Genomic DNA, 14,275 nt, shown 5'->3' with positions numbered 1-14,275 from the left:
GCCCCGGGCAGGAGCTCCTACCTCATGACTTCAGAGTAGCCCTTCGCTGCAGCGACGTGAAGAGCCGTGGCACCCGTGCGAGGCTGCTTTGGATCCTCAATCCTCCCACTGTTCAGCCACTGTCGGGCATCCTGCAGCATCTGCTGCTCCTCTTCTTTTCTTGCCAGGTCTAGGTCTACACCTAAGAGGGTGAAGCACAGAGTAAGAGCTTGTGAATTGAATGCTCTCATGGACTTGTTAAACTTACCCTGTTTCATTTGCTGTGCAAGTATTACTAAATTATTTGTATTCTTCCACAAAAATATCAGCAAAAGCATCTTCCAGGAGTTGGAGAACTCCTGCAGCAGTGCCAGCACCTCAGAGCTGTCTGACTTAAAAACCTGAAAGTTGAGCCACTGGCTGCAAACCAGCCCCACTAACAGCTCAGCTGTGAGCTATGGGTGGAAGGGCTGCATTCTGAATACACAGTGTCCTAAACCAAAACAGTCACGAACAACAGCTTAACACACTGAATTAACTACAGTGAGAGCAGGAGTATCATCTACAGTGAAGATCTGGAGAAATGATCCTAAGGCATCTCCTGCAAGAGCAGCATGGCCCCACCTGTATGGTCACTCAAAACTCAGTGCAATCTACATTGAGGTCATGTAAGGATGATCTAGCAATCAGAAGCTCCATACAAGGCTGATCAGCTTAGAGCTCACTGTCTCAGCAAAAAAACATGAAGGAGAAGATGAGAAATCTCAACAATCAAGGGTGCTGAAGAGCAACTGTCCCCAGGGATTAGTTCTTTCAGTCTAACAATGATGTGACTCCAAATTAAATTATGGTACATTGGGTTTAATAGAGAACAAAAGAAAACACCAACTCAGAGCCTGAGCTGTGAAACCCACTGCCACAAGATGTTGCAAAGATTAGAAATACAGTTGGCTTCAGGACAACAATGAGACAAATTTGTAGTTATTAAGCATAATGCCAGGGCTCCCAGGAAGGACTGCACAGGTTCATGGAAGAGAAAGCCATGGGGGATTCACGAGTACACACAGGCCCATCTGGCTCAGGAATTCCTTGAGGCACACTGGCTGGAGCCTGGGAAGAGGAATCATACATTCTTGTCCTGCTGTTGCAGTCTGCAGCAGGCATCTGCTTACAGCTATTGCTGAAGACAGGCTGCAGAGCCGGATGATGCTTATTTAAAGTTCATCCCACATCTATTCCAGTAGTTAAGATCCTTTCAAACTGTGTCAATGGGAAGCTTCTTGGTGGAAACAGATGGCTGTTTCAGGGCATCTCAGCAGGATGCCACTAACGTGGTGAAGCGATGAAGAAGCCCAGCAGAATCCCATGAAGTGTCAGAACAAATGTCTGCAGCTGAGGCAGAATTACTGCCTTAACGTCCTGTGTGGTTCCAACCATGTTATTACCAAGATCAGGGTTGAGCCCATCTAAGGAACCTGAAGGTGCACAAGTCCATGGGACCTGAAGAGATGCATCCACGGGACTGAGGGAACTAAGAAGTTGAGGCAGTCTGGTGAAGTTCCCACTGACTGGAAAACGGGAAACATAACCCCCATTTTTAAACAGAGAAACAAGGAAGACCCAGGGAATAGGCTGAGGTTACAGCATTGGTAGATAAAGGAAGAGTGACTCATGTCATCTACCTTGGCTTCTGCAAAGCATCTGACATTGTCCCACATGACATCCTCGTCTCTAAACTGGAGAGGCATGGATTTCATGGATGGACCACTTGGTGGATAAGCAATTGGCTGGATGGTTGCACTCAGAGAGTTGTGATCAATGGCTTGATGTCCAAGTGGAGATCAGTGATGAGTGGTGCTCCTCAGGAATGAGTACTGGAACCAGCAGAAAAGCTAGAGAGGGGCTCTTGAAAAGGGCTTGTAGGGCCAGGCCAAGGGGAATGGCTTTAACCTGTCAGAGGGGAGATTGAGATGAGCTCTTAGGCAGAAGCTCTTCCCTGTGAGGGTGCTGAGGCGCTGGCACAGGGTGCCCAGAGCAGCTGTGGCTGCCCCATCCCTGACAGTGTTCAAGGCCAGGTTGGACACAGGGGCTTGGAGCAATCTGCTCTTGTGGAAGGGGTCCCTGCCTGTGGCAGAGATGACTTTGCAGGGGCAGCATGGAGAGCAGCCCCTCATACCTGAAGAGAATGGGGAAATGGCAGATCAGGTGAGCTGCAGAAGAGGTCTAGGGAAGGATCAGGATAAAGCAGATCACTCCAGGCCAGGCATACTCATTTCCTGGTTGCTACTCTTGCAGGACTGTAAATCTCACCTCTGTATTATCAAGTCTTAGTGAAACAAGACCTTTCACTGACACCAGAGGTCAGAACAAAATATCACTTTAAAAGCAAAGAGATCTAATGAATTAGATTTCAGTACCGTGGTGTCTTGCTTTGAAGAATCCTATGGACAGAGGCTGCACACCACAAACCTTCTGCATCTGTTCCACTGTTCTGATACCAAAGAAAATCTGTCTGCTGCCTCCTGGGCCAGACTGCAGATCTCTTCACCTACAGACAGTAAGCCAACAGAATCTTCTTACAGAGAGTCTCAGAGGTCTCACTCTACTGATTTACCTTGTTTCTTTACTTGTTCCAGAAGCAGGTCCTTCATGGCTGCTTCCTCTGCGATGTCTGATGGGACCTCACCTTCACTGTTCACAGCTGCCACGTTGGCTCCATGACTAATTAAGAACCTGTGGGATCGAGACCCATACCAATGCATTAGACCTTGTGTGCAGGCTTTCAGTAAATCAAGTAGCAGAGCAAGATACTTAGCTTTCTCATCCAAGTTCCTCTACCAAATGAGTACCTTACTCTTACCAAATTTCCAGGCTAAAAAAGTTCATTATTAAATGCAATGTCCCTGGTCAGTGGCTCACAGTTGTTGTTTCTCTCTAGGTATTCAAATATGCTAGTCTTGCACTAATCTGACTGATATAGTTACCAGTATGCAAATTTGGGTAACTTTGATATGTGGCTGGTGTGACTGGTAAAGAATAACATCATCTTTCACTTGAAGAACTAGGATTTGGGAAGAAGAGAAAGCAAACTGATAAATTCAAAGAGCTGAGAATTGTTTTTGGAGGAGTACAACACCCAGAAATAAAGGAGCCACAGAAGATGGCTCATTGGTTTTGGTTAGAACATACTGTAGAGGACTATCCTGAGAAATACTATTGTTTTCCCTTATTCTTCTAACATATAATGCGGCCTTTACCTGAGAAAAAGTTACTTCATTTGTGAAACAACCATTTATATTTGCCTGTTCTTTGCTTCCAGTTATTCTAGGACCCCAGGTCGCATATTCGAGCGACTCTTCAAACTCTCAGAGCAACTTTGTCTGTGTACAACAAGTGGTCTGGTATCAGAATCTTCTTTGGGACAAACCAACTGTTAGTCCTTTGTGATTGTAATGAATGCTCAGATCGGATGCAGAATGTTATTTCAAACCCTGGAATCAGAAACTGTGCCAAGAAGAGTCAAATCCTTGTTGGGAGTCACAGCAGGTTACTGCTTTGCTTTAAACATCTACTGGACAAAAGTCTGTTATACTCACTGTCTCTCCTTTCATATCTATTACAGGTTTGTGCTCTCTAGATTATCTCATCTTTCTATGACAAGCCACAGAATTTTACCTGGTTATATCCAAGCTGAGGCCATTATCTTGTGTTGTAAACAGAACAACAAATAAAAGAAGATAATGCTCCAGCTGTAAGTGGGTTAAGTAACTAACAGTTACTTTTATCTACTTCTGCACCTCGTGTCAGGCAGGATGCAAGAAACAGACACATGTGATCTAAATCTGAAGAAAGAACCCATGCTGTTGGAATACTGGTGTGTGGAGCCCAGAATAGTGCATTTCTCTCTCCAGAGTCTCCACACAACTGCAGCACTGCTCACACAGGCCTGCCCATGGTAAGAAAACAGCTGCTTTCCAAAGCCTCAAAACAACGGTAAGCACTGGTGCATCCCCCTTTGCAACTGCTTCAGTGCACCATTTTGGGGTTCAGCATTGCTTGCACTGTGTAAGCCTCAGAGCATCAACTGCCGGTGTTCCTGCTCTGAAGAGGAAGACCTGGAAAGTGTTATGAATACCCAGAACAGCCTGAAACTCACTCACTCTGCTATGTTCAGATAGCCACACGATGCCACGGCATGAAGAGGGGTCCAGCCCTCGTTGTCTTGCTGGTTGACATCAGCTCCATTTTCTACAAGGAACTTCACCATGTCCAGGTTCTCATCTATACAGGCCTGAGGGAGAAGGGGAAGGGGGACATCCAGAGAGGGAAGGGTTGAAGAGAAAAGGAAGAGAGTAAAGAAGTGTTGGTTTTAAATCAAGTGTAAAACCTCCATGTGCAGCTCCCTGGCAGCAGGGAATGTCCTGGGCTGTATTTCCCATTAACACACCTTTGACGGTATCGCACTTTTGGTATCCTGAACTGGTGACCTAAAATAAATTCAGAACTTTCAAAAATCAGTTGTAACGCAGAGAGTCCCCAGGAGGACAACCTGGAAATGTGCTCCAGCTTCACTGCTCACCCACTGCTCTGCTTCCTTCCTCTCTGCCACACTGTTAGCTCGCTGGAGTGAGGACGCACTGTAAAATGATATATCTGCATTAGTTTTAGGGATGGCATCAAATTCCTCTAAGCAAGGCAAGCCATGTATTTATTTAGATAACACTGTTCCCTCCGAATGTCAATGAAATGACATCGTAACATTGAACAATGAGAGATACCATTAGTGGTAGGGATGAGCAGGAAAAGCGTGGGCTCAAGGAGCCTCAGTAAAGCTGAGCATCTGTATACTGGATGCTGCCCTTCCCAGATGTAACCATAGCAGGAGCACAATTTTAAAGGGGTTAAGAACATCTTTATTCAGCAGGATCTATTCATTTTCCTGACTATAACAAAGCCCAACTTTCCCTGTTAGCTCCACAGACCCTGTGAGCTACTGAGAATGACAACCCTTTATTAGATGCTGCATTAACTCCAGAGCCTGCATCCACAGAGCCCTGCCAGCTTTGGAGTTGCCAGAAGAAAACCTAGCTAGATTTTCAAGTCTCAGCAGTTCTGTTGGGTGGAATTCCTCCTTCCTCAAATTCCTGGCTACAGCACGTTCAGCGCTGCGTTTACAGTTGAGTGGAGGCTGCTATTTAAAGGGTGAGCTGGCAACTTAATACATACATCCCAATGCATGTGCCTCAGCTGAGAAGCACCAAGCAGGACCAGAAGGCCTTTACTGCATGTCTATCTCCAGGCAGAAACCTAGTTCCTCATTACCAGCTTGAGTGAAATTCCTCCAAAATCTCAGCACTGGATCCTTTTGCACAGCTTGATGTGGGCACATCTATGAGTCTGAGCATGCTTCTAAAACAAGCAGCTCCAGCTACCCACTCGTATCCGAGCAAGTAATGGAAATGAGGAACTTGTCTCTAAGCAGCACAGGAGACAACCCTGTATTATCCAATGTGTTCACCCATGCTGCATTTCAAAGGAAAGGCCTGCCCTACACCAGGACATTGACATCCAGCTCTTGTTATTTCCACTGCAAGTACAAGCCCCAAATAGCCTTTAACCCACACACACCAGTTACTTCTACATTTGCTTAGTTTACAAGCAGCCCTGCAACACACTTAAGTGTTTAAATCTCTATGAAAGCACCCTCCAGAATACCACCTCCTTGTACAGTGACTTGGCAAATACGAGAACATGGAGGGAACATCCATAGCACTAGGAAAGGAGGCCCCAGGGGCAGACTTAGGCACTCAAGTCCCACCCGAGCCTGTGCTGAAGTGTTAACGTGTTACCTGGCCCTGTTCTAGACTGGTGAACCTTCACCTCTGCCAGAAAAGCACAAGTATAATGCTAGAAATAGTTTGCTACAGACCGATCCTAACGTAGAATGGATTGGCTCCATCCATCCTGCTTGGTCTGTCACCTCTCTCCCACCCTATTTCAGCCAGCAGAACTATAAAAGAAACACAGTCAGAAAAACCCAAACCCAACCTCCCCAAAACAAAACTCCTGGGGACTGCAGACCCTCACACTGCGGTTGGGGGAGTCCCAGGTCCAAGCACAATGGGGTAGGACAGCGTTAGGTTTGAGCAATGTGGATGCAAAGTCAGTCCTACCACCAGCTTCAGATCATTTCGATCATCTGGTCTAAGCCCCTGCTCAAAGCAGGGCTAACTCCGATCTTAGATCCACTTGCTCAGAGCCTGCTCCAGATCATTCTTACTGTCTATGAGGATGAAGACTCCATGGGCCCTGTGCCAGTGCTTCACCATCCTCTCGGTGGGCTCATTTTCTTACTGTCTAATCAGGATTTTCCTTGCTGCACTTACACCTCCTGCTGCAGTCGTACAGATACAGCCTCCATGTCCAGCAGGTGATGAGAGCAGGAAACACAAGCCAGATATCCCTACTATAGAGGGGAATTAGCGTGTGCCCAGTATGCATGTGATTAATTTTAAGACACGTTCCAGAAAGGATCCACTCCTGAGTATCCCTAACAAATCTCTTAGAGGTTCCCGTCCATACCAGCACATTCAAACACAGCAAGAAGGTAACGTATGCAGTGCACACAGAGGTGGACATGGATACACAGAGGAACATCAAATTCCCTCTTCCGTTCACGAGGCAATTCTTTGGGAATTGGAGTCTGAGCCTGCAGAACTATGAGCTAACCTGTATTTACTGCCACCCCATTGCTTGGGATGCACTTCAAGTTCCCCCCCAGCACAGCTCAAGTAAATGACACTTAACAATCATAGAATCATAGAATAGTTAGGGTTGGAAAGGACCTTAAGATCATCCAGTTCCAACCCCCTGCCATGAGCAGGGACACCTCACACTAAACCATGGCACCCAAGGCCTCGTCCAACCTGGCCTTGAACACTGCCAGGGAAGGAGCATTCACAGCTTCCCTGGGCAACCCATTCCAGTGCCTCACCACTCTAACAGGAAAGAATTTCCTCCTTAGATCCAAACGAAACTTCCCCTGTTTCAGTTTGAACCCGTTACCCCTTGTCCTGTCACTACAGTCCCTAACGAAGAGTCCCTCCCCAGCATCCCTATAGGCCCCCTTCAGATACTGGAAGGCTGCTCTGAGGTCTCCACGCATCTTATTGATGAGTTATTTCCTTTTCCTCCAAGAGCAGTTCATGGTTTCTGTTGAGCACAACCACTTCTGCCTAACGATCTAGAGCCTGAAAGAAGCACTTTATCAGCCTGGCTCTGCCCAAGCACCGAGGCAGACGGCTCATGCCTGTGCATACTCACTGCTCGGCTCTATTTGCTTAAGTATTACCTGCAGCTTGAGTGTAAATCTAAATTTAACCTGAAGAATGTCTATATGGTGAGCTTTGGATGGATTTGATAAAGAATTATGTTTACATGGTTTATCATTTCAGCCACCCAAATGCATCACTACATCTGTACCCACTGGGAACTGCCAAGAGAAAAGAGCAGTTCTTGCTCAAGCCACTGGATACACTGGACTCTAAAACTAAATATCTGTTTAGATGAATAAAAGAGCCCCCTCTCCCCCCTTAAATTTATTGCCCTTGTCGCTCTGCTGGTCCTCGTCTTCTGTCGTTCCCATGGAATGCATGCTGGAAACAGAATGGATAATGGGATCAACCCTACATGTTCCTACACAGAAACCTGCAGTAACCTGACTCACCTGGCTGCTGAGGAGATGGAAGTGACCAAGCTCCATGGGTGCTGGCACTCGCTCCTTCCCTAAGGGAACTGTAACACACTTCAGGCTGCTTGCATGCACCATGACAATAACGCCAAGCACAAAGGTGTAGGAAGTCCTTCTGGGAGCCGCCACATACCACCATCACCCCACCCTTCTGCACCTACATACCAAGGCAAGCTGCTGCTCAAGTTGTGTGATCAGGCAGCGTGACACTGCTGGGCAAATATTGATTTTACAATCAGTGAGTGCCACAGGAGAGCAGAAATGAGCCCAGAGGCAAGCAACAGGAAAATATGGAATGACTTGAGGCGGGGTGAACGTGAGCAGGTAGAGCTGTCTGCCTGCCCCACAAAGTGAAATGTAAGGATTTGCTGCATTTCTGTAATATTTACAGAATCCCACAGTGGTTTGGGTTGGAAGGGACCTTAAAGCTCCTCCAGCTCCAACCCATGCCATGGGCAGGGACACCTTCCACTATAGAACAGGTTGCTCCAAGCTCTGTCCAACGTGGCCTCAGAGAGTGAAGTTCATCTGGCAAAGCAAAACGGGTGATCTGAGGTAACTGGAGGAAGGAGAAGAGAACAAAGAGGAAGTAAAAGGGGTAGATGTGTCCTCCCTTAAGTACTATTAATCCTCCAACCTTAAATTTAGGCAAGTGGATAACTTCAGTAACCTGAGAGGATCTATCCCTATGCAAAGTTCTCCTCTTTTATGTGATGCAGCGTTCCTTGGGAACATTGTACAAATAACTGCACTGGACAGCAACATTGCAAAGCGGACACGAGCCCTTCCAACCTCCAAAGGGAGGAAAGAAAGTCAAAAAAGAAGCTGATTGAGAAGTAACATTGCCTTTTCAGTGGGTTATTTAATGTGAGGAAGCACTCCCTTGCCTCAACTGCCCTTGAAATCGCTTCACAAAGAAAATCACACCCATGAATAGGCTTCATTTCAATTTTAGCCACTGGTAACCCTCAGCTGCTTGGTTACCTGTGAGAAAAGGCTCTAAGAAAGGTTAACTACTGAGCACTACATTTGCAATTCCTTCTTTATCTTCCTTCTCTATAAAAACACAACACAACCTTCAAGGTGATGTGATCGGGGCTGACTCCATCAAATCGGAGCCCTTCAGCAGGCCAACCCCTTGCCATCCTTGTATCTCCCTTGGCCGTTGGTTCGCTCCAGGTGCTTCAGGAATGGCACTAACGCCTTACAGTTTCAGCAGTCTTTGCTGCAAGGTGCAGCCAGTGCCCAGAATTACCCACTCAAACCACCCAAAGCTGGCTCTGAGGATTTAAATCCCAGGCATCGCTGGGCAAGCCTCCATGCACAGCTCGTGGTGTTCCTCCAGCTCCTGGCAGCGGCCCAGCATTAGCAGTTTTTCCATCGGGAGGAAGTGCTCACTTTCTAAATGTGCAGATGCGGGGTGCTGGCCTCCCCTCGCGCAGGGACACTGGCGGCACATCGCAGGCATTCCTCTGCCAGCAGCCCTTGCCAAGGCTTGCTTCTGTCAACATGAAGCTGACATTACAACAACGAAACGGGGGACACCAGGAAACGCCACGGAGCAGCTCTGCAGCCCTCTGCTCGCCTGGCAGAGCTTGTTCAACAGCCAGACAAGAGCTGATCTTTATCTTGAATGAAACCTCGTTATTCCAATAGCACCGACAGTGTTTGCTGCTTCCCCGGAGCAAACGGAACACACAAGTGTCGAGCTGCCGATGAGTATCAGCAATGCAATGGCTCCAGCTGCCTGCCAGGGGTTTGGGTTTGCATATCTCCTGGGCATCCCCACAGGACAGTGAGAGGAAGATCAGGGAGTGAAACTATAGTAGATCAAGGAGTAAAACCATAGTAGATCAGGGCAGGTTGGACGGAGCTCAGAGCAAGCTGCTCTAGTGGAAGATATCCCTTCCTGTGGCAGGGGGTTGAACTGGATGAGTTTTAAGGTCCCTTCCGACACAAACCACTCTGTGGGTCTATGAATCATTCTGTGATTAAAAGGAGCTGGATCTGATGAGGCTGAAGGGTTCAGAGGACCTAGAACTGAGCTCCAACAAGGGGCAAACAGGGTAATACTGCTCACTTTCTGAAGAGTGCATCACATTGAGAAGCAGCCCAGCCTACGCCTGGTGTTACATTCCCACTACATAACAAATACATCCAGGGTAGCAGCAAGGAGCAGCTAAACCACCTGACAGATTCCTAAGAAACTGCTGAGTGAGGAAAACCTCCACATGGAGAAAGGGGGATGGTCACAAACCCAGCGGGACACAGAAGGACAGCCACGGCGATACCTGCACACCAGCAGTGCTGTCACAGCACCCACACTGAGACACTTGTTTTCTCCACAACCTACCCAGTATTACAGTGATTTAACATTAATTCAGGAACACCATCAGTGCCACTCTTTGCTGGCAGAACAGTTCTGGGGCAGCATGTAACAAGGGGGAAGTTGGCTGAGAGCATGCTGCAGCCCCATGGAGTAAATACGTAGCTTACAAAGAGCAGGTCACATCACCCAGCACCGTATCACCATGGAACCAGGCAGCAGCAGTCTGCATACAAGAGCTTGGAATCAAAGTCAGCCAGGAAGCCTTTAAGAACTGCTGTGTTTAGTTTTGGCTGTATTTAATTCCCTGGTGTCCTCACCTTGGCTGGTCAGGATTTGAGAGAGAACCTTGGCATTTTCTCACGGTGGAGGAAGATGCAAGAAGGGAAAAGCAGAAAAGGCAACAGGCTTGGCTTGTGTTACATGTTCCCACTAGGAAGACATCAGTCTTGGGGCAGAACCTCAGTGCCTTCTCTGTGCAGAAGAGTGACAATCTCATTAATGCCACCATGGCAGATTCCTGGGTAGCAATCCTCATGGCTCCCACATGGAAATCAAACCTGGCAGCTCCACTTGTCACATGTGAATACAGTCTGTGAACCAGCCAGCCACAGGCTGACTTCTTCAATTACGTATTAGAGATGTCAGGCTGCTACAGGCCACACTTCAGCTCTTCTTAGTGACTCCAGCATCCATCTCTTGAGCCTCCCAAGAACACAGTACCTTCTGGCCTGTGCAAAATGCTGCTGCTAAACTGCTCATGAAACCTCCATTACTAATTCTTTTACTAGATTCTCCTCTAATCCAGAAATCAAGTGTTACAGAATGACAGAATCCCAGACTGGTTTGTGTTGGAAGGGACCTTAAAGCTCCTTCAGCTCCAACCCCTGCCACGGGCAGGGACCCCTTCCACTGGAGCAGCTTGCTCCAAGCCCCTGTGTCCAACCGGACCTTGAGCACTGCCAGGGATGGGGCAGCCACAGCTTCTCTGGGCACCCTGTGCCAGCGCCTCAGCACCCTCACAGGGAAGAGCTTCTCCCTTAGATCTAACCTGAACTTCCCCTGCTTCAGTTTCAACCCATCACCCCTTGTCCTATCACTGCAGGTCCTGATGAAGAGTCCCTCTCTGGCATCCATGCAGGCGCCCTTGTGTTGATACCATCTCCACAGCTCTGTCCTCATCCAGCCCTCCTCCGACACGGCTTGTCTCCCTCTGTTCCACCACTGATCCCAGTTTCTGTCACTCTTACGCCAAAGTACTAATAAACACCTCAGAGTTCCTTCCATAGACCCTCACATCCCTGCTATGGCATTCTTGTGCTGATCTTCTGGACCCTGCTCCACATGTCAGCTTGCCCAGAAAGCCACTCCATTCTCCCATATGGTGGACCAGTTTGTATTTGAGATGCTGAGATCCTTGGGGTAGGGACCATTCACAGTTGTTTAGAATACCCAACTCTCAACACACAACGGTGCCAGCCAGGTTAAGAACAGCAACATGCATCACTGAATCCTTCACTTGGAAAGGACCTCAGGAGACTTCTAATCTAATGCCTCCTGCTCAAGGCAGGGTCTACAGTGACTTCTCACCAGCTTTCTCAGCTGTGGCTGTGTGTGTCTATGACAGAGATGTGCAGCTATGATACAAACACAGCCACTAGTATTTATTTCTTGTAAATGCAGGGAAGTTTACAGCTCGGGGGAAGGACAAGTATACAGAGACGTGTGTCGTGTCTGCAGCCATTCCAAGCCAAGACTGACTCACCTCTATCACTTAGATGATTTATTTACCCCAGCCTTCAGCTTTCTCCTTCCAAAGGATGCTCTCATGCTGCAAACCTGACCTAGACTCATTTGGGTGGCAGAGGCTGCACCACCCATGAGCTACAAAAGACTCTGCATTAGATACACAGCAAAAAAAGTGAGTTTTTTCCAAACCAAGCACACCCCTTCCTAACGCTACCAATGTGACCGTTTTGGACGAGATCAGAGAGATCCACATGACACGCAAACTGATTAAAAGGTTTTCTTTGGAATAAATGAAGAAGCAGGGAGTTACTGCAATGAACACAGGCCATAAAATACGCTAAGCTAAAGCAGACTGTTTTCTGACTGCATGCAAATGCAGCCTTGAATTCAACCCGAGACTCCCACAACAGCTTAAGCAGGTTTAAGTCCAGGTTGTCAGGGTCCCTCCTGCCCCAGCCATATGCTCCCACACCTTGTCTTGCACAAGATTTATTTCATTGACATTTCCAAAGTGTAAAGAAACAGATGTACCCAGAGAGTGGTGCCTGTCTGAGCTGGGTGGGATGTATCACCCTCACAGTACCTGTCCTTCCCCGCTGTCTGCAGACCAGCACAAACCTATTTACAACAGGCTGAGATGAATCCCACCCTCGATGACTTACTGCAGTCACAGGAGAAACCCCCAAGAACCAAGACCCACCAGGTTACCCCTGAGATGGTTTTCTTTACCACAACCTTATGCTATATGATTAGTGTAATTAGAGCAATTTGAGGGGTTTTAGACATGGTCAAAGAGTTACTGCAAACCGCTGATACCAGCAGCAACATTAACTCTTAACACCCTGGGCTGGAAGAATTAGCAGGCCAGTTAACTCACAACACAGAGGTCACAAAGGGATTAAATGACTTACTTCTCTACTGTTCTCCTGCTTTAAGTCTCAGCTACATGGGACAAGGTTAGCTTGGAGATGATGGGAGTCAATCTGAATGCAAAGTAAGAGCAAATACCCAATGTCAACATGCCCTGCAAAGCAGCCCTGGCAGCTGGACAGCATCAGGGTTAAATCTGGGAACAGAGAGAGAGGAATTCACAGAAAACAAAGAGAAAAGCACTCCCAAAATAGCCTTGCAACTGTCACCACTAGACTGTCAGCATGGGAAGGTATGACCTTGCCATTGTGTCTCATGATCACAGCTCCACTCTTAAGGGGGCATACTGCCATCACCAAAAATTCCCCTTCCAAGTGATCCCGTACCTCTGGCAGCACAGATGATACTCACCAGTGGTTTGGGGAACCACAAACAGCTCTTACTGCTGCTCCTGCAAAAACATGGAGCTTTCCACCTTCCCCTCTCTTCTCAGCCTTGACTTCAGGGTGTCCCTATGGCTACAACACCCTGAGCGTGCCACAAACCCAGGTTTAAAATCTTTATGCTTTAAAATCCTTGTGCAAACCCAATTCTGAAATGATTGTGTTAGAACCAGCAGAAAGAGGTAAATTCTGTTTTAAAGAGAGCACAGGAAAGGAGATAAAAAAGGTATTATTCATTTTCTAGTCTGATTAATTGGCTATGGTGCTTCATTTCTGAACACCGGTTGAGTCATACTTCTCATGGAAGCAGGAACAGAGATATGGATTAGATCAGATATTTCCATTGGAAAAAAAACCACAACAACTCCAAGTACTCAGCAGTATCCATGCCAGTCATCAAAAGAAACCAACAACAAATCTCTTACAATGATTAGCACAACAAAAAGCCCAGTAGAGCACAAGGGAAGAGAGGAATACATGCAAAGGCATAATTATCTCACGAATGTAGCAGTTTCAAGCCGAAATAGCAGCAGGAAATGTCAGGTGGAGAAGTGTTTTGAATAGGAGCCACATCTTGAAGCTCCCCACGCCTTCAGAGATGTACTGGGGATGTTAACTTATTTACAAGGAGGGAGATGTAAATACCTACAGCACTAGGCTATGGATGGCTCAGTGAAGTGGCTGGGTAACTCTCAGGACCTGGTGCAGCAATGGCATCACCCACACTCCATCACTGCTGGATCATATCTGCTCTCACCAAGGGAGCCCTCAGCTACCCAAGCTGCCACCTCTTGCTTTAGGATGAGCAGGAGCTGCTGCTGTAAAGAAAGAAGGTCAGCTGGACACTTACAGTGTTACTGAAGCTGGACTGCCCTGCTTTTACTCCTGCTGGGATGGCAGGCACAGGCCTGCAGGATTGCCACCTTCCTGCCCCTCATTTAATGTTTCTTATCAAATAGCATTTTGGCCAACCAAGGAGGATCAGCAAGGACCACAGATACAAGTATTTCTCTATGCAAAGGACCACAGGGATCAACCTCTTATGCCAGCCCATCCAACCGTGTATTGTCTGTGCTCCCTTCTGTGCAGCAACCTACCATTAAGTCCCCTCTCTTTCACACAGGACCCAGTACAGCAATTTTCTACTTCCATGGTGCT

The 14,275-nt window shown here is 47.4% G+C and overlaps 2 protein-coding genes across 10 annotated transcripts in view; both read right to left on the bottom strand.

Moving 5' to 3' along the window:
* Nucleotides 1–14,275, bottom strand: part of IGFN1 (immunoglobulin like and fibronectin type III domain containing 1) — a 212,574-nt gene that overhangs the window by 13,092 nt on the left and 185,207 nt on the right. The gene's annotated exons all lie outside the window — the stretch shown is intronic.
* PPP1R12B (protein phosphatase 1 regulatory subunit 12B) overlaps nt 1–14,275 on the bottom strand; it is a 99,297-nt gene that overhangs the window by 68,932 nt on the left and 16,090 nt on the right. For all 6 annotated transcript variants that reach the window (XM_061363125.1, XM_061363123.1, XM_061363124.1 and 3 more), the window contains exons 2-4: nt 4,140–4,270; nt 2,594–2,712; nt 22–181 (exon numbers count right to left, since the gene is read on the bottom strand). In XM_061363125.1, the coding sequence (XP_061219109.1) occupies nt 22–181; nt 2,594–2,712; nt 4,140–4,270 (410 nt within the window). The remainder of the gene's footprint in view (nt 1–21; nt 182–2,593; nt 2,713–4,139; nt 4,271–14,275) is intronic.

This window comes from Neopsephotus bourkii, unplaced genomic scaffold, assembly GCF_033783945.1.
Source record: "Neopsephotus bourkii isolate Nb327-2 ecotype Australia unplaced genomic scaffold, CSIRO-AGI_Nbou_v1 NB_1139, whole genome shotgun sequence".
Classification (NCBI taxonomy): Eukaryota; Metazoa; Chordata; class Aves; order Psittaciformes; family Psittacidae; genus Neopsephotus; species Neopsephotus bourkii.
The sequence above is the reverse complement of the archived record's forward strand: the minus strand, read 5'-3'. Positions and strand labels throughout refer to the sequence as shown.